The sequence below is a fragment of the Zootoca vivipara genome, chromosome 15 (genome assembly GCF_965207765.1).
Source record: "Zootoca vivipara chromosome 15, rZooViv2.hap1.1, whole genome shotgun sequence".
Taxonomy (NCBI): domain Eukaryota; kingdom Metazoa; phylum Chordata; class Lepidosauria; order Squamata; family Lacertidae; genus Zootoca; species Zootoca vivipara.
In genome coordinates, this window is record NC_142598.1 from 16,417,264 (window position 1) to 16,437,639 (window position 20,376).

At 45.9% G+C, this 20,376-nt stretch overlaps 1 protein-coding gene across 2 annotated transcripts; it reads right to left on the reverse strand.

Moving 5' to 3' along the window:
* Positions 1-9,003: 9,003 nt before the first annotated feature.
* On the reverse strand, positions 9,004-19,359 carry COPS7A (COP9 signalosome subunit 7A). Of its 2 annotated transcripts, none has more exons than XM_035097344.3 (8): positions 19,288-19,359; positions 16,987-17,197; positions 15,362-15,437; positions 13,971-14,059; positions 13,674-13,876; positions 11,600-11,705; positions 10,264-10,415; positions 9,004-9,702 (listed from the first exon to the last, which is right to left on the reverse strand). In XM_035097344.3, exons 2-8 carry the CDS (start codon positions 17,146-17,148, stop codon positions 9,663-9,665), a joined length of 828 nt encoding a protein of 275 aa, XP_034953235.1. In that variant the 5' UTR covers positions 17,149-17,197; positions 19,288-19,359; the 3' UTR covers positions 9,004-9,662. The 2 variants fall into 2 exon arrangements, with proteins under 2 accessions (XP_034953235.1, XP_034953236.1); XM_035097345.3 differs by having other exon boundaries at positions 19,083-19,359.
* Positions 19,360-20,376: the final 1,017 nt, after the last annotated feature.

A 20,376-nucleotide genomic window follows, 5' to 3' on the forward strand; every position in this document is an offset into this window, starting at 1 on the left:
TAGAGAGCACACTCCCAAAACCTTACAGGAATTATTATGTGAGTTAATTCAGGTAATTTTACATGGTTTTATTCATTCTCCAGAGGCTGTGTTATGATAAGGGGAGAAGGCCAGAGCCCCAATTCAGATCGCATGTTCCATGAACAAATAGTCTCTGCCTTTCCAAGTAGCACCAGGAATAACTCCTGTTTGTGTAAATACTAAACTACAGCGACCAATGGCTTGGCTTCGTACAAGGCTGTTTCCTTGGTTCCTAATCCCCTTGCCAGATGTCTTCCAGAGCATCAGGGCTCCCTGTGGGGGGGGGATCTGCAAAGCCAACACTACAACGGTAGGCCAATTCACACAACTAAAGACACACATTGTGACTATGGCTTGAGTAAAGGTACCCCTGACCATTAGGTCCAGTCGTGGACGACTCTGGGGTTGCAGTGCTCATCTCGCTTTACTGGCCGAAGGAGCTGGCGTTTGTCCGCAGACAGCTTCTGGGTCATGTGGCCAGCATGACTAAGCCGCTTCTAGCGAAACCAGAGCAGCACACGGAAACACTATTTACCTTCCCCGCTGGTACCTATTAATCTACTTGCACTTTGACGTGCTTTCGAACTGCTAGGTTGGCAGGAGCTGGGACCGAGCAATGGGAGCTCACCCCGTTGCGGGGATTTGAACCGCCGACCTTCTGATCGGCAAGCCCTAGGCTCAGTGGTTTAAGCCACAGTGCCACCTGCGTCCCACATGGCTTGAGTACAGTCATACCTTGGTTTAAGTACTCCGCGGACCTGTCTGGAACGGATTAATCCACTTTCCATTACTTTCAATGGGAAAGTTCGCTTCAGGTTAAGTACGCTTCTGGTTAAGTACAGACTTCCGGAACCAATTGTGTACTTAAACCGAGGTACCACTGTAGTTCCATGCAGTTATGAGCCAGTGATTCAATTCGCTGCTCAGCTCTGATCTAAACAGGCAAAACATGTGACCAAAAAATTGGTGGGATAAAAGAAAGTGAAGATAGGATGTTCAGGGGCTGGTGGGTTTGGAGTGAAAAATTTTTAGAAAGCAACTGAGGGCAATGCCTTCTGAAATGTCCAAAGCCACAGGGCCAGGGTTGCGGGAGGCTGAGCAAGATTTCTAAAAGCCAAAGGTGGAGTTGGTGCTGTGCCCTAATTGGCTCCTTTCCTCCATCCCCGTAGCTAATAAATAGGAATAAATACTCCGCTGTGGAGTTTGCAACCTAAATCTTGCAAAATAGTCAGCCTTGTTGTTCTCTTTCTTCCACCCCTTTGCAAAGCATGATGCCTGTGCTCAGGAGAGCTTTTGCTACACATGAATCACAGCTGGGTTTGGATTTGCTGGTTGTTCTATGTACAATTTGCATGGGAATATCTCCCAACTGGGGACTTTCAGAATGATGCTAATGAATAATTATGCCTTTCTCCCGAGAGCAGTTGTTGTTGTTGTTTTAATTGAGGTGGTCTAGGAAGAAGAAGAAGAAGAAGAAGAAGAAGAAGAAGAAGAAGAAGAAGAAGAAGAGGAGGAGGAGGAGGAGTTTGGATTTGATATCCCGCTTTATCACTACCCGAAGGAGTCTCAAAGCGGCTAACAATCTCCTTTCCCTTCCTCCCCCACAACAAACACTCTGTGAGGTGAGTGGGGCTGAGAGACTTCAAAGAAGTATGACTAGCCCAAGGTCATCCAGCAGCTGCATGTGGAGGAGTGGAGACGCGAACCCGGTTCACCAGATTACGAGTCTACCACTCTTAACCACTACCCCACACTGGCTCTACCACTACACCCCTAGAAAGGGGTTAGTAAACCAACATAGCATAACTCCAACAACTACTCTGAGGCCTGGGCAGTGGAGTAGGGTTGCCACGTTTCAAACAGTGAAAATTTGGGCAGAAAGGTTGTTGAGCTTGTTTTAAACATGGACTGCCATGTGTCCTGATTTTCCCGGACATTTGGGCGATTTCCACCCAGACACTGCTGGCGAATATGGTATTCCTGATATGTCCAGGAAATTTTAGACGTATGCCAACCCTACAGTGGAGGGATGTATGGGGTGTCAGGGGAGAGGTAGTACATTGTGCTCCTTTTGGGTTTGTTTGTCCACCTTTGGTCTCCACCCCTACACTCAGCTCTCGCCTGTGGCTCCTAGAAGCTGTCAGCATGCAACAGTGGCCACACCCCAGGAAACGGCTTCACCTTGCTGGCTAAACCATGTGAAGACAGGCTCTGGTGGATTGAGTGGATGAGACCAAGAGTGGGTCCAACGGTCAAGAAGGTGGTTTCTACACAAGTTGTAGAGAGAAGTGAGGGGCAAAAAATGGGGCTCATCAACCTGGGAGGGTAGCCCGTTTAGAATAATGAAAACCCTTATCCTAAACCTCCACTACCTTGGGGGATATCTTCAGGAAAAGGCTAAGGCAGGCACCCCCAATCTGTGGCCCTCCAGATGTTTTGGCCTACAACTCCCATGATCCCTAGCTAACAGGACCAGTGGTCAGGGATGATGGGAATTGTAGTCCAAAACATCTGGAGGGCCGAAGTTTGGGGATGCTTGGGCTAAGGAGTCAACCCTACACAAATCTGGAGTGGAGTTCCTAAGACGGATGGATGACTCCAAGCTGGTGCCAAGCGTATTGCTCTGCTTTCCTTTGGACCCCATCAGTGAGTCCGAGAAGGGCGTCTTGTCATTTGGGCAGCCCGGGACCTCCATCCACACTGCCCAGGCTTGCACCCCAGGGAGGTCACTTTGGTGCTGCTAACACAGCAGTTTGACTTCACCCCCGGAGGCATACTCCATTGTCTCTCGAGACAGGCAGGTGCCAACAACAACAGGGCAGTGGGACAAGGAGGTGCAGGCAAAATTCATGGGTGGTAATCAAGTCATATAGCTTCAAGCTAAAATCAGGCCAGGAAAGGAAGGGAAAGCTGCAGTGGAAATATCCCAAGAGTGCACAACACCTTTGGCGGCAGGCAGAAAAAGCATACAGAATTAAAGGAAATGTAACATTAACATCAGCCACTACAGTAATAATGTTCAGCACTTATCTTGCTCTTTCCATCTTCAAAGTGATTTACAAACGTTAACTAATTAATTAATCTCCCTGTCCTCCCTATCTATAAAATGCAAAATCATGGGTAGGCTGAGAAAGAAGATAAGATCCTTGGAGTTTGGGTAAAAGGCAGAGAATGAAAGAGAAAGAGAGAGGGAGATAGCATGCAAGGAACCAAGGAACCAAGTGGCTGGTAATTGCAATCTAGCAGTAAAAACCGAGATGAGTTCCAAGCACATATTTGCTCCTGGCTGGGCCCCCCTCTGCCATGTTCAGTTGCAAGTTCCAGAAAATGAACGTGTATGCGCAGACATACATTAACAGTTCTGGGCCTTCTTCACATGTTAGCCCTCTTCTTCCTCAGTTAAATCTCTGTTGCATGAGGTGGCAAATCTTAATTCTAAAGTAAGGTTGCCATATTTCAAGAAGTGAAAATCCGGACACAAAATTTTAAGCAAATTTGCCAAATTCTGACACAGGTTGCCATACCCATGTATGGGATTTTTAAAAAATGATTTTCAAAAATTCTGCCCGGACGCTATTATTGACGGATGAATCCTGGATATGTCGGAAAAACCCAGATGTAGCCCTACCTAAACCCACTTACCTGAGAGTAAGCGCTACAGCGTGCAAAAGGACTTATTACTGAGCAGATGTGGTTAGGATTGTGCTGTCAGAGGCTCTCCCTACATCATATGTATTCCTCAAGGTTTCTGAACTTAACTGAACTGGACGAAATGAGCTCATAGATTGGGAGTCCTGTCTTTGGAAAGAAGATTCCAACTGAGTGGAAGGCAGCTGCATTTAGGTAGCTTCTGGGTTTGTTACCATTGTAGGGTGTTCTAGGGTGATGTACGCATTCTATCCATTTAAAATTTCTTTTTTAGTTATTTGGATCACGCTTTCGAAAGAGTTAGCAAAGCAGCTTATCCCCAAAAGAAACTATGCGAACAGCAAAGCAGTAAAAGCAAACGAAAACAAGTCAATAAAATCAGTCCCAAAATGTCTTCTGAAGTAGGAGGCTTTCAGACTGAGCTTGTGTTCTCTGCCCCTTAAGAGACTTCTGCAGCTATGGTGTCCAAAAAAGAGCCGTCTCTGCTCCTTGCCACTCTCATCCTCCTTGACAATGGGCCCAAAGGAAAGGGCCTCCCTTGCCAATCTTAACATTCATCTGCACACAAGTACTTACTCATATAACCTGGTCCTAGGTCTTAAAGGTTGATAGCCACTTCTTAAATTGGAAACAAAGTGGGAACCAGTGTAATTGTGGGGTTGGTTTAATGCGCTCCAACCATCTTGCTTCTTATCAGCATCCTAGCAATTACTTTATACCAGGTGCGGTTTTTGAACCAGCCTCAGTTTGACGACGACGACGACGACAACAACAACAACAACAACAACAACAACAACAACAACAACTTATTTATACCCCGCATATCAACAACAACAACAACAACAACTTATTTATACCCCGCATATCTGGCTGTGTTTCCCCAGCCACTTTGGGCAGCTCCCAACAGAATATTAAAAACATGATTAAAAACTTCCCCAAACAGGGCTGCCTTCAGATGTCTTCTAAAAGTAACAACAACAACAACAACAACAACAACAACAACAACAACAACTTATTTATACCCCGCATATCTGGCTGTGTTTCCCCAGCCACTTTGGGCAACTCCCAACAGAATATTAAAAACATGATAAAAACTTCCCCAAACAGGGCTGCCTTCAGATGTCTTCTAAAAGTCATATAGTTGTTTATTTCCTTGACATCTGATGGGAGGGCGTTCCACAGGGTGGGCGCCACTACCGAGAAGGCCCTCTGGCTGGTTCCCTGTGGATTGATGTCTTGCAATGAGGGTACTGCCAGTAGGCCCTTGGAGCTGGACCTCAGTGTCCAGGCTGGACTCTGGGGGTGGAAACGGTCCTTCAGGTATACAGGGATTTCCCAATTTCCCCATTCCTCCCATTGAAAAAAAGAAGAAAAGGGACTTCCCCTCTTCAAAGACCATAAGCACTGTGAAGGCCAATTTTCTGCTGCTATTCCAAGCAGACCTGGCTCCAGCATGGGCAACTATGAGACCTTCCAAGTCTCTTTTTCCTCTCCAAGAGTTTGTGAAAGGTAATGTCTGGGTTAAACACGGCACCTGAGTAATGGCTTATTTTCCATGTCTGATACCTTCAGATCTTTCCCTGCCCACCGTTTGTTGGGGTTCTTAGATCAAAAGGTTTAGAGTAGGTATGAAGTGCCTTCAATCCTTTTCCTTTGTGAATCTGAAAGAGGCAGCTGGGTCTCCATCCTGCAGGCTCTCTGCATTCCTTAGCAGCAGAGATCATACTCCCCCCCCCCCCCCGTTTTCATCCTGGCTTTGCTTTTCAAAGGCAGGGAGTTGGCACAGACATTTGGCAGGTGCTCAGGGATTATGTGAGATTAGGTCGCCATTAGCACCTATTTCATGTTTCACTTTTTGCCTTGTCCTGTCACCCCCCTTGCCCACCATCCTGAGGGGGGGGGGCGCGGCGGCTAGAGAGTATCTGAAGGAGTGTGCATGCAACACGAAAGCCCATACCAAAATAAAAAACTTACTAGTTGGTCTTTAAGGTGCTGCTGGAAGGATTTTTTTTAATTTTGTTTCGACTACGTCATGGCTACCTACCTGTAAACAGATCCTCTTGAAATGGGTGGGGTGGGGTGTGTTTCAATGAGGATTGTGGATGTAGAAAAGCTACAAAAACTGGATAGCTTCAATAACTCCTGTTCTTAGGTCTTGCTCTTTTTATTGCAACACACGTAAGATTTTTACTGAACCCTTTTTGCAGAAATCCCCAAGTTGATTGGATGCACTTAATGCTTTTTTCTACTCCTTTCAGATCAGAACACACCCATCTCTTCCAGGGTGGCTAAATATTGTGCCGCACCGCAGTATGCAGGGATTAATTTTCACAAACATATAATTTTGCTTTTCATGCCTGCCGTTTTATAGTATGATGATCCAGCTATTAGCAATTTTATTGCTGTGGGTTTCTATTTTGTTTTGTCAGGTGTTATTTTATATATCTGCACCAAAGTTTCTTTCTGGTCACTGATCATAACAATCGACTGATTGAAAAGCCCTAAATTTCCCCCACTCCACAACTGCAATACAGACATTCAAGGGTTGCTTGCTGCTGCTAAAAAAAATCATACCAGGGTGCCGGGGGGGGGGATTAGCCTGTGGTCTAAACCAGTGGTCCTCAACCTTGGGCCTCCAGATGTTTTGAGACTACAATTCCCATCATCCCTGACCACTGGTCCTACTAGCTAGGGATCATGGGAGTTGTAGGCCAAAAACATCTGGAGGCCCAAGGTTGAGGACCACTGGTCTAAACCACTGAGCCTCTTGGGCTTGGCGATCAGAAGGTTGGCAGTTCGAATCCCTACGATGACGCGAGCTTCCTTTGCTCTGTCCCAGCTCCTGCCTAGCAGTTTGAAAGCACACCAGTGCAAGTAGATAAATAGGTACCACTGTGGCAGGAAGGTAAACGGCGTTTCCGTGTGCTCTGGTTTCCGTCACGGTGTTCCGTTGCGCCAGAAGTGGTTTAATCCTGCTGGCCACATGACTCGGAAAGCTGTCTGTGGATGAACGCCAGCTCCCTCGGCCTGAAAGCGAGATGAGCGCCGCAACCCCACAGTCGCCTTTGACTGGACTTAACCGTCCAGGGATCCTTTATCTATACCAGGGAAACAAACTTGAATAAAATATTGGGGAGGTAGGTAAGCCGCACCCCATATAGTCAGTCATGGGACACAGCACACAAACACTATTTGAATGGGAATTCCCCTCAACTTTGAAGGGGTCAGCCCCCTCAAACATTTTATTGGGAGGGCCAAAGGGACCTCAGCCCCTAGGATTCCTATGGAGTATACATATTATCAGTTATTTTATTTTATTTGCACAGTGCCATCAATGCACATGGCTCTTCTTCGTTTCCTAGAGGTATGCAGCATGAGAAAGCAATATCCGCCCTCACCCCTCCCTTCAGGTGGGCAGGGTTTGAGACACCGTGCGGGGCTTACCTGGCTGGTGCCACCCACCTGAGCACCTTGGCCTATGACCGCCACCTGGCCAGGTAGGACAAAGGGCGCCTGGCCGGAGGGGGCGGAGTAAGGCCAAAGAAAGGAGCCAGAGCACATTGGAGAAGCCTCTTTGTTCTTTCTTCCTTCTGGAGTCAGAAGTGTGGGGTGGTCACACCAACTCTTTTGCCACTCCCACCACTATCGTACGGCTCCCAATTGGCCAAGCAAGAAGCCGTATCAGAGTTCAATGACATATTCAGTCGGGGGAGGGACAAAGCAGAGTGTGGCAGAGCTTAAGAAGAGGCCTGAGAATGAGATTAAGAGTAGCGTGGTAGACCCCTAGGCCAGATGTTCCTCAACCTGGAGCCATTTATTTAAAAGCATAAAGATATGTTTCTGCTAATTACCTTCTTCCAGAAAACCCTCTTCCAAAACAGATTCATTGCTGCACAGCTCGACGAAAGGTGCATCAAACACAACCTCCGCATTTTCAATGACCAGCAGCTATCAGCTGAAGATATATTCAAAATATAAAACAGGACTATGTGTTTCTGCATGCCGAGAGGATTTTCTGCAGAAGAGGAGGTCTGGAACCTTTAACTACCTTTTAACGGCTAAGTAAGAATTCTAATTTTTAAAAAGTTTTTTAAAATTGATTTAAACCAAGTTATGAATGAAAAAGCACCAAGTTTCCTCTATGGCTTTCCATTTTCAGTGGTGGATGTAGATCTACCCCACCCCTTGATTTTAAGATGTTGGTCTATGCTAGAAATGGATTGCAAGAAACCACATCTGGGCCAAACATGGCACGTATACCAAAGTTGTACATTTTGCCAGACCACTTTATGTTCAGAAACCCAAGCTAATTTTTTTTAAAATAATAAAAAACACATGTTCATTTTTTCAGATACAGTGGTACTTCTGGTTAAGAACGTAATTCATTCCGGAGGTCCGTTCTTAACCTGAAACTGTTCTTAACCTGAGGTACCACTTTAGCTAATGGGGCCTCCCGCTGCCGCCGCTGCATAATTTCTGTTCTCATCCTGAAGCAAAGTTCTTAACCCGAGGTACTATTTCTGGGTTAGCGGAGTCTGTAATGTGAAGCGTCTGTAATGTGAAGTGTTTGTAACCTGAAGCGTTTGTAACCCGAGGTACCACTACCCTGTTTCTCCGAAAATAAGACGTAGCCATAAAATAAGCCGTAGCAGGATTTTTAAGCATTCAAGGAATATAAGCCATACCCTGAAAATAAGACATAGTAATAGGCGCAGCAGCAATGCCGGCCGCGGCAGGAGAAGGAGGAAAAAATAAGATATCCCCTGAAAATAAGTCATAGTGGGGGGTTTTTTTGAGGAAAAATAAATATAAGACGGTGTCTTATTTTCGGAGAAACACGGTATATTAGAGGGTGCATATACAGTTTGGTCTCTCTAGGAGTGCTGCAGATTTTTCTGACACAATCAAGCAAAAACGTTCCTTTTTAACCAGGCCTTTGATTGATATGATTTAGATCCCGTGCACTTTTAAAATGTGTTTTTTGGTGGTGGTAGTGGGGCTACTGGGTAGTTGTTTTCATTTTGATTATGTATTTTGTGGTTTTATATCTCGATTTTATTCTGTTAACTGCCCTGAGACCCCTGGGTATACGACGGTATTTAATTCAATAAATAATAATAACAATCCCACTAGTTGGTCACCAATGTAATAAAAGTGCAAGGGGCAAGGCCTCTCTCTCCTATGGCCCCAATCTTTCATTTGGGGGACATGAAATAATTCTATTCCATGCCAAGGGGAATTCTGAGCTCCACACATCACCTCCCATCCTGTTTCCCCCAAAAGAGAAGGGTCTCTAGTGTGCTAATGAAATAAAACCAAAGTGAAGACAGCTCCTGTAGATATGTCCATAGATTTATTTCTTTAAATCACTTTATATATTTATACTATTTTTTCCCCAAAACAAACCATCCGACACACTCTCACACGCCCCCTCCCCACCCCTGATCCCAGGAAAGCAAATGATTCGAGATGTCGAGCTGCGTCCCAGAGCAAATGTCCCAGGATCTGCTCGCAGAACTAAAGTGGCTATCAGCTGCCAGATTCATTTCCACCCAAGCTTCCACAATATTCTGTTGGGTGCAAAGATAACTGAAACAGAGGTCACTTTATGGCTCTTTAAAATGCACCCCACACGAGGATGGGGACAGGGAGAGACAGAGAAGAGGGAAAGCAAAAAGAAGAAGAAGAAGAAGAAGAAGAAGAAGAAGAAGAAGAAGAAGAAGAAGAAGAAGAAGAAGAAGAAGAAGAAGAAGAAGAAGAAGAAGAAGAAGAAGGCGGAAAATAAGTGGGAAGGATTATGAGAGAGCAGTGGAAGGCGAGAATGGATGAAAGTATCAGGGCAGGAGCAAAATGGAAAGAGCAAACTACATGCAAGGGGGGAGAGAGAAAGAGAGACTGGGAAAGGGGGAAGGGGTTGCACAGAGAGACATCCAGGTTAGAGAAGAAAGCATCACACGTGGGACACCTGCCGTCCTCCCCAGCCAAAGGTACTGCTAGTTCGACTTGGACCAGATCTTTGCACTGCCTCGGAGCCTGCAGAGAAGGAAAAGGTGTTAGAATGAGCGCCGACAGGAATTTCGTAGACAGTACATGGTTAATGTAATGGGTCGCGGGTGGCGCTGTGGGTTAAACCATGAACCCTAGGGCTTGCCGATCAGAAGGTCGGCGGTTTGAATCCCCGCGATGGGGCGAGCTCCCGTTGCTCAATCCCAGCTCCTGCCAACCTAGCAGTTTGAAAGCACGTCAAAGTGCAAGTAGATACTGTAAATAGGTACAGCTACAGCAGGAAGGTAAACGGAGTTTCCGTGTGCTGCTCTGCTTCACCAGAAGTGGCTTAGTCATGCTGGCCACATGACCCGGAAGCTGTACGCCGGCTCCCTCAGCCAATAACACGAGATGAGCGCCGCAACTCCAGAGTCGGTCACGACTGGACCTAATGGTTAGGGGTCCCTTTACCTTACATAGTTAATAATCACTGAGCCCCAAGGTAAGGGAGCTGAACTGCAGGTGAACCTCAAGTGGTCTGTGTGTGTCTGCTTTTCTAGCCAATGCGCAGAGAGAAGATGGCCAGCCTTGAACAGAATTCCACCTCACCCTTTGCCTTTGGAAGCTTTTTTGCTGGCTTGGCGCTGGTTGGTACCCGGAGCAGGCTCCCGGAGTTCAGAGAGATGCTGCTCCGGATCCTGGGATGTCGCTGCAGCGGCAGCTGCTGTTGTCACTTTAATTGTCTTCTTCAGATTTGCAACCTGCTGGGGCAAGAGGGCAGGGGGAGTGGGGGGGGGGGAGAGAAACAAGGAGAACAAAATTAAAGTGCCCAATTTAAAGCAAACAAACAACAGCATAGTTCATTACCCTGGAGGCAAAAAAATCCCATGTATGCACCAAGAATACAGGAAAGTTCTCTCCTGGCAGCTCAAGGAGAAGGTGGCTAGGCTATGCCTCACCAGACTTAACTGAAGGATGTTATCTTCTCTCAACACCCCATCCAAGGTGTCCGGCTTCTGATTTAGGAGGGATCTGTCTCTGCAAATGTTTCTACAGAGTCCTCTGGGGTCCTGCATAGTTTGCTGCAGGGACTTTCCATTTAAACTGAGGCTGCATATTTGTGTGTCATCTGATGTCATAATGATGTCAGATACTGATGATTAGGTTGTCAAAGTTGGCCCGCAGGAGTGGGAGTGATAAGGATATGGCCTGCCAAGCCAAGAAAGTCCCCCATCCCTGCTCTACATACAGTTTATGACAGGAGAACTAATTCCAGTGTACTGGAAGAAGCAAAGATCACCAGGATTGAAGTGATGATTCTTCAACATCCACTTTGTTGGACTAGTCATGTTGTGCAGACGGCTGATTATCGTCTTCCAAAGCAACTACTCTATTCCCAACTTAAAAATGGAAAGTGTAATGCTGGTGGTCAACAAAAGAGGTTCAAAGACTCCCTCACGGCAAGTCTAAAAAAAATGTAGTAAACACCGACAACTGGGAAACACTGGCCTGTGAGCGCTCCAATTGGAGAACAGCCTTTACCAAAGGTGTCATGGGTTTTGAAGATGCTCAAACTCAGGATGAAAGGGAGAAACACGCTAAGAGGAAGGCACACTTGGCAAAACCCTCACCATGATCAACTCCCGCCCGGAAACCTATGTCCCCACTGTGGAAGATGTGTCATTATGGACTCACTTTTGAAACCGTGTTTATGGAAGACAATCTTACTCAGCTACAAGTGATTGCTGAAGAAGAAGAAGAAGAAGAAGAAGAAGAAGAAGAAGAAGAAGAAGAAGAAGAAGAAGAAGAAGAGAGAATTGCATCTCTGAGGGAGAGTATACCTTAGCCACTCAGTGTTCCAGGAGTATAAATGCAGAATATAACCTATGTTTCACCACCATGTTAGATACCACGGAGAAGCTCTACCTCAGCCCTGCTCGCTCACCTCACTCTCAATCTGCTGCTTGAGACCCAACTGCTGCTCTTTGTGCTGATTAGCCCGGCTCACTTGTTCTTCGATGCTCGAAAGGACGACCTCACAGCCCTGGCACCTGTAAGAGGCAGGCAAAAGGTGAACAAGGCAGGACAGAGGCCTACAAAGCAACGAGCAGGTGAACACCTGATAAGAGAAGCACAAAGGCTTAGAGAAGGAGGAGGAACACAGGCATCAAAATACAATTCTGTAGAATTATAGGAAGCAAGGAAATGGGAAAGATGGCAGAAGAACATGGGATTTAACATACAGGGCTGCAATACATACATAAAAATGCCACCATTAAGTTTTGCCATGGGCAGGGCCAGGGTTGTTTATGCCACAATCCCACTGAAAAAGCTCAGGGTGCAATTACCGAAATTCAGCTTCTGAAGCATCTCAGCTTTTAATTTAAAATAAACCACAAACACACATACAAAGTTGTCAGCTCTTACTGCTATAGTGTACGCTTTTACTGTGCAACCTTCCAGAGAACAAAAGGTTAACAAGATACAAATCCCACAATTAAAACGGAAACTTAAGCAATAAACATAGAATTCAAATATGCCAATGGGCTTGTCCGATATTGAAACATCACTGCAGCAGCTCACGGCCAAGTCTGAAATAGTTTTTGCTCAGGTTCTAGAGGCTGCCAAGGTACAGAAGGAACCCTATGCGTCACATAAACACCTGAAACTTGGCTTTCCTGAAATGAAATTGAACTGTAAGAGGGCTACTACAGCACAAAGAAATTTGGAGAGCTGGCTCGAGTAAAGAGCAGCATAGCATATAAAATGGAAGGCCTTCCAACTCAGAAGCACCACAAATACAAATTCACGGTGCAAATGTGACCCAGTGGTTTTTATCTACCATTGATTGTGGCAGCTTGTATGGTGCAGAAGGGAAAGCAAAATGCCATGAAAGCTCATCTGAGGCTGATGAAAACAGCAACAGCCAAGTAAGAGGTTCTGTTACACTCATATTTTCGGTACCAGCTTGGGGGGGGGGAGGAGAGATTTTAAAATAATTATCAATAGGTGTTATGGTTAAAGCCCAATCTCAAAAGTTTGAATATCAGCTTGTAGAGGAGCTGAGGATCTGCAGAGCCAAAGTAGGGTGTAAGGTACCTGATGACCCATATCATAACACAGTTTTGATAAGTGGCTATCTGGGGTGTTTATCTGATTCTTCAGCATGGCATTAAGTACAGTACATGGGTTGTAGTTAAGGGGAGCCCCATCCCTGCCCCAACCCAAGCTGCTGGAATACAGCATCAGCAAAAGGTAAGCCTGGGTCCCTGATATCTGAGGGCTGGCCCTTCTTCCACCTGCTAACAAGCAGTGCCAACAAGCTTTTGTTTTGTTTTGCAACCTGGGAATCGTCCCAGCTTTCAGTTGTTTTGTTTTGTTGCTCATACATGTTCCTGATCCTTGGAGTAAAGAGAACATACTGCTTTAAATGCGTTGTAGCTTTTTGTGGGGAACTAACAAAGGGAGATGTTCAGGAATGACAAAGTTTGGTGTATGAAGCTACATAGCCAATCTCACATTATACAATGGTGCCTTGCTTAACGAATGCCCTGCTTAACGAAATTTCCGCTTAACGAAAGGATTTTTCGAGCGGAGGTTGCCTCGCTAGATGAATTCGTTTTTATGAAAAATTCGTCTAGTGAATCGCGGTTTCCCATAGGAATGCATTGAAATTCAATTAATGCGTTCCTATGGGCAAAAAAAAAATTCAAAAGAATTTCAATGCATTCCTATGGGATTCGCTAGACGAATTTTTCGTTATAAGAAAAGACCCGTGGAACAAATTGAATTCGTCAAGCGAGGCACCACTGTAACACAAAACGGTTAGCAAAAGAAACACAGGGTGGACACTGTGGAGCACCCAACAGTATGGCACCGAGGAGGAAGAAAGAGTTGCTATTGTTAGATTCCGCCCTGCAATCAAGATTACGTCTAGTTCCTTCTGTCAGAAGATCTCGGTTACAGCATACCCCACTGGTCTGTGCTTGGCCCATGTAAGTTCACAGAGTCTTCCTTACCATTCCTGAAGGGTGCGAGTGATGGCGCTGAGTTCCTCCCTGCGGATGTCCCTCCCAATGCTGTAATCGACCTCTAATCGCTGGTTGCGTTGGTCCAGGCTCCCCCGCAGTACATCTGCGTACACGGCCTCAATCACCAAGTCCTCTAGCTGACGCACATTCTTCAGCTGAAGCTGCTCCAGCAGCACTGCGTACGGAATGCACTGTGGGTGGTGGTGGGGATACAAGCTGGCGTGAGGTGCAATCCCCCCAAATAATGAGGAGGACAGGCAATATAACAAGAGGCACATTTTTTACCTTCAGCTTGGAAGCCAATGTGACAACAGACAGATGGCGCAATTTGTTCTTCTGAGCCTCTGTTAACGGAGGCAGATTCCCAGCTTCAGCTGCTCTCGGGAGACAGAAAGAATAGCTATTATCACAGCAGGTTCAATTCCCTCAAATCTTCGTTGCCAGCTTTGGATTAGGTTCCACTGTCTCTTTCCATGCTCCATCTTTTTTTCCAAAATTCTATTGCCCAGTACTTTATTTTGGGTCCGTCTCAGAGGCCCTGCTCTCAAACTGCTAAGGTAGGTTCTCCCCTTCAACAATGGGCAAACATTTACATAAGCAGAACACATACATACACAGTGATCTTCCCCCCCCCCCCACAAACATCCAGTAATCCTACTCTCTCTCTCTCTCTCTCTCTCTCTCACACACACACACACACACACACACACTTTTTGGGATATAGACCCTGAAAGTAACAAATCCAGAGGAGGCCAGCAAGTCTAAATAAATGCAGCTTCTGCGTTTCAGAACATCTAACCCACCCCATTCAAATAATGTTTGATGTTATCGCTACCAGTAAATGTTAAGGTAAAGGACCCTTGGACGGTGAAGTCCAGTCAAATGGGACTATGGGGTGCAGCACTCATCTCGCTTTCAGACCGAGGGAGCTGGTGTTCATCCACGGCTTTCCGGGTCATATGGCCAGCATGACTAAACCACTTCTGGCACAATGGAACACCGTGACGGAAGCCAGAGCGCACTGAAACGCCGTTTACCTTTCCACCACAGCGGTACCTATTTATCTACTTGCACTGACGTGCTTTCAAACTGCTAGGATGGCAGGAGCTGGGACAGAGCAACGGGTGCTCACTTCATCATGGGGATTCAAACCGCTGACCTTCTGATCGGCAAGCCCAAGAGGCTCAGGTGTTTAGACCACAGTGTCACCTGCATCTAACCACCCCATTCAAACAATATTTGCTGTTATCACTACCACTCCAGAGCCTGTCCAAGAACTGAGAGCCATTCTGCTTATATGCAGCACAAGCCCACCATACTTGGCCAGAGGCAGTAGAAAAAGGAGTTGCAATAAAGAAGTGGAGGATACAAAAATAGAGACGACAGAGCAGATTAGTAAGATCACAAACTATTGGACAACCTCCACAATACTTCAATATCTAATGGCCCCATTTTGTATCCTCATCTCCTTTCTGATCTATAGAAATGTCACCCACATACTTCTCCAATTCTTGATCCTAGGCAGGATTGGTCCTGAGCTGGTACACCCTGATTTAGGCTAAAGGTTTTTATTTTATTTCTCCAGATCCCTTAATTGCATTGGCCCTGCTCTTGCTTTTCTATACCTTCCCTCACAATTAACTATTCCTGTTTCCCAAGAACAAGAGAAAACATACCTAAGTAATCTGAGTATGTCCCATACGCAAAGACTGTGAGCAGGCGGAATACAGCGGAGAACTCACTGTCAGCTAGCTGAAGGAAAGTGGGAAGGGGTGGGTGGGGAGAGAAACACCAGTAGAAGAAACATATGAGAAATTACAAACATTCTATTTGCTTACAAAATCCTTTCCAATCTGTCTCAAAGGCAGGAACAGCACAAGTTTAATTGCTAACGAAACTGAATTTTGCCCTTGCTCTTTTATTACACAGGATTCTTGCTCACAAGAAGAATTCTTGTGTGAATATTCTTGCGGTGAATATTGTGGGCCTGTCTCACAAATGTCCACCCCAGCTGTAGAGCAACTTAGGCCAAGTTCTCAGGAATATGGTAAACCTTTGTATGGGCTATACCGCGCTAGACAAAGGTGGGGGCTCACAAGATGTAGTGTCCCTCCATATAATAATTTTACAGTCCCTGTATGCAGAGAACTAGATGCTCGGCAGAAGAGTTCTAGCACGGTCTCCTCTCAGAAATGCTAGTTTTTTTCTATCATTTACTGACATATGTCTCCACTGCGGCCAAGAATAATCCATTCAAAGGTCTACCACCTCAATGAGAACCAATTGTGAGGAATGTGTTACACACACTCCTCACAACTTTCCTCATCTTGGCTGGCTGCATCTTACAGGTGCTCAAATTGCAACTTTTTATAGCTGAGAAAATGCAATCCCTGCTCAGCCACAAAGCTTACTGGATGACCATCACTCAGCCTAGCCTCCTACACAGGAAAGATGGGATAAATTTATAATCTAGCCAGATTTTCAAGAAGGCTGAGAGGGTGAAGAGCAGAATACCTATTTTTCCTCCCTGCCACTACAGCAAGCTTTTCTTACTATGTATTAGGATTCTGTGCTGCTGTCATTGAAAAGCATTTAAAAGAACACACTATGACAGTTTAAGAAAATGGTATACTGGCAATGGTTTCCATATTGACTTCTCTGGCAAATGACCCCTAAATATCAGTTATGGACCTTCTAAGCACTGCAGAGGATGCACCATGTAGAGCACTAGCTAGTCCTCACCATAATCCTTGCAAACTAATAGCATGCCATGGAAGACACACTAGCCCTCCCTTAACGCTGCTCATTGTGAGGGAAAATCAGCAGCCCTACAGGGAAGCTTGTGTGCCATTATTGATGACCTCATTCCAGAATCCCATATGGCTTTAAGGAACCCCAGGGCTCCACAAATACCGTACGAAAACCACCTACTCATAGCATGTTTTCTTCAATTATTATGAGGCAATGCCCCTAATCCCCATTCATTACCATGCACCAGTTTGTAGCTGATAGCGAGAAACCTGCTGAAGCTGCTCATTTAAACCTAGTGCAGAAATAAAGTTGTCAGGAGGTGTGAAACACTGAAGCCCTGTTTTGTAGGGGAAATGTGCGAGGTAGAGAGAGAGAGAGAGAGAGAGTGTCATGGTGCTATGTCAGGGCTGAGAGAGGCTGCCTTGCTTACCCTAAATAGAGGTATGCGGGTTTACTCCAATTTGGGGGGAAGGGAGTGAATTCCTTCATCTACCTGCTTAGAGCACTATAGGGTTCCCTAGGCCTTCGTCTCCCACATCTCAGAGCTCACCTCACGAACATTGGGCATGTCCAGCAGTTCCCCAAAGACGTAAATGCCAGGGGCTTCGAGCACTTGATGAATGAGGCTGGCCAGGGCAGCTCCACGGGCAGATTTCGCCAGCAGCAGGAACTGCTCCTGGTTCTGCCCAGTCACCTTCACCTCAGCTGCCATGATGTCACCAAGTCAGCCTGCTTCAGGGCCAGACTGCAGCCCCCACAACCTAAAGAAAGGAGCAAGATTGACAGTTGAAGCTTTCCCTCCCAATCTTTCCCCAGAGCAAAAAATCCATGTACATTTACACAGAAACGCCTTGTACCAAGACTAGTGAGGTGAGGTGAGAATATTCTCTGCTAGAAATTTCTCTGGAGAATATTCTCTGCAAACTGTAAAATCTAATATAAGAACCAGTTTTACAACCCACATTTTAAAAATCTAGTAAATAATAAGTCAAGCTGTGATATTGTCAATGTAAGTAATGAATAATGTTGGGGTTTTTTTTGCTCCGGTTACATAACTGGGCATTGTGTCATTCACCATTGGCAGTTCTGAAATGTGAGCTACAGAAAACATTATTATTATTTTAGTTTTAAAAATGCTATTAATCCATTTAATTTGATGCACATTTGAATTTGTTTGTATTTCAACAATATGTAATAGCCTTTTTCCTTAGCAATTCTATAGTGACCTTATTCTTAGCAATTCTATACCCTTGGCCATACCATGTGATTATTATTTTTTAACAGAAAGTAGCTTTAATGCTTTATACACTTAGTACCTAGGCCTATACAATTATGTGTAACAGCATGTGAGGTGGCCTTGATTTAAACAGTTGGCGTTTCTATATTTTTGTTTAGTGCCAGTAACTGTTTTTTGCAGTGCCATTCAATGGTACAAAGTCAAAGAATGTGAATTCACTGCATTCCCCCACTGATTGAAAAGTATCTGTGCAGTTTTTGGTTGCCATCTGAACAAGTTTACCCATGAATAAACATGTATATTAACTAATTATATCATTTTCAATGCATTAAAATGAATATTCTCCTATTTTAAATGAAAATTCTCTAATATTCTCATTAATTGAGAATATTCTCAAGAATATTCTCCAAAAGATTATTCTCAAGAATTTAACATCACTAACCAAGACAGACCATTATCCCATGTAGCTCAGGAATGCCTCCTGAACTCCCCAGGGTTTGAGGCAGGAGTCTCTCCTTGCACTGTTTTGGAGATGCCAAGGATTGGAACTGGCATATTTAGCACGCAGAGCATGTGCTCTAACACTGAACAGCAGCCCTGGTTATACCAGCTGAGTATTTGGTTATTGGTCACCTCTTAAGAAAGCATTTTCTGGGCAACCCAGAAAAGAACATAAAAAAATAACTTTAACATTTCACAATACAATACAAACACAGCTAAGAGTAAAACAACATCAGAATATACTTCTGATTAGCTGAGGCCTAGCATATCTGTTCATATAAACAGCAGCAGTAGGTTTTTATGGGACCAACAATTTAACCCAATGGACGGTATAATTTTTGGTTATCTCCTTAACAATCCAGGTAGCCAAAGAAGGTTGCATTCCTAACCCGATCCCACCTATGTCCCACATACTTGGGAGCAAGGGACCGCTGAATTCACTCAGGCCTACTTCTGCGTAGACATGGTTAGGGCTATGCTGCAGTTTACAAAGGTGGCTACACCCTGCCAACTCAGGGCTGTGCGTAAGGTAATAAAGAGCACACGGGGCAGATCCGTTTGGGTGTGGAGGGGCTGGTCCAGGGATAGGAAAGGTAGGTGGTGATGGGGGGAGGAGAGAGTGGGGAATGGGGGCGATGCAGGAGGGCACCAGCAAGATCAGCACAAAGAATCTGAGGGATGGAACAGAAAGGGAGGTCCACCACCTGCTTTTCAGGTGAGTGCGCCAGGGCCGGTCCAATACATTTTGGTGCTTGGGGTGGACCCCAAAATGGTGCTCCACTTCCCCACCAAGGAAAAAGGGGTGAGGGAAGACTACATTAAGAACAAGGTGGGGGTGGGGAGGGGAAAAGAATGACATCGGGGTCTGCTGCCCCTGTGGATCCTGCTGCCTGAGGCGCTCGCCTCACCTTGCCTCGTGTGTGGGCCAGCCCTGAATAAAGGTCAACATCCGGATCTGCTGCCCCTGTGCATCTTGCTGCCTCAGATATCCTCTCATCTTGCTTCATGGGTGGGCCGGCCCTAGCAGTGGGGGGCACAAACCCATCTCCCTCTCTCAAGTCTCCTCCTCCACCCCAGGCAGAGGAGACAACCGCTTGCCAGGCCGCTCCCTACCTGAGGACTTTCCCTTCCCCGCCGGGACCCGCTGCTGGGGAGACCCTCTCTGCCAAGAGACAGACCACTTCCGGGTTGGCGGCGTCACAGCTGCCCTCCAGGCCACGCCTCCTCGCGCCGCCGCCTCATTGGCCAGTTCTTCGCTTGGCGACGCCTCTTTTCCCTCTACGGCGGAGGCGCTTTCTGTGTAGCGAGGTCGCCTTTATAAGGGGTTTCGGCCGTGCTTCTATGTTTTGCTTTCGGGCGGGCGGGAAGTCGCCCGTTGATTTTTCCCCCTCACGCTTGAGTAACGGCCGTTTGCTGAGGGGAAAGTCCTGTCCAGCCAAGATATTAGTCTCTATTTCCTTCATAAAATGTAATACACCGCTTGGTTGTTCAAACACGCACAAAAAACACCTCAAAAGCGGTCCGCAAAAAGCTAAAACGTTGCTCCACGTTTTGGCAGTTTTAAGGCTGGCTCTGTGCAGCTCGGCTTCTTCGCCCTGATCAAGAGTATTTCCTTTCAACGACAGGAAAATGTTTATTAAAAATAAATAAACGAGGCAGAGTACCTTTGAGCATGTGCAAAGTTCTCCCCGTTCCCCTCACAAACCCTAATCTCTTTCCCCCTGACTCTATTAGGGTTTCCCAAATAGAGTTTTCTCTATTAGGGTTTTCTCTATTTGGGTCTCCAGCTGTTTTGGGACTACAACTCCCATCATCCCTAGCTAGCAAAAACCAGCAGTCAGGGATGATGGGAACTGTAGTCCCAAAAAACAGCAGGCGACCCAGGTTTGGGAAACCCTGCTACATTCTGGAAATTAGCTAAGGCGGTGAATTCTGGCCATTTAGCAACCCAAAACTAGACTTTCTTCCCACCCCACAAGGCAGTTTCCATGAGCTGTGGGTCTGTCTTAAGGATTCATAGAACTGTAGAGTTGAAAGGGACACCAAGGGTCATCTAGCCCAACCCCCTGTAATGCAGGAATCTCAACTAGATTATATATGATGGATTGCCACCTCACTTCTACTTAAAAACCTCCAAGCAAGGAGAGTCCACCACCAGTGGGAGTCTGTTTCACTGTCGAACAGCTCATACTGTCAAAAAGT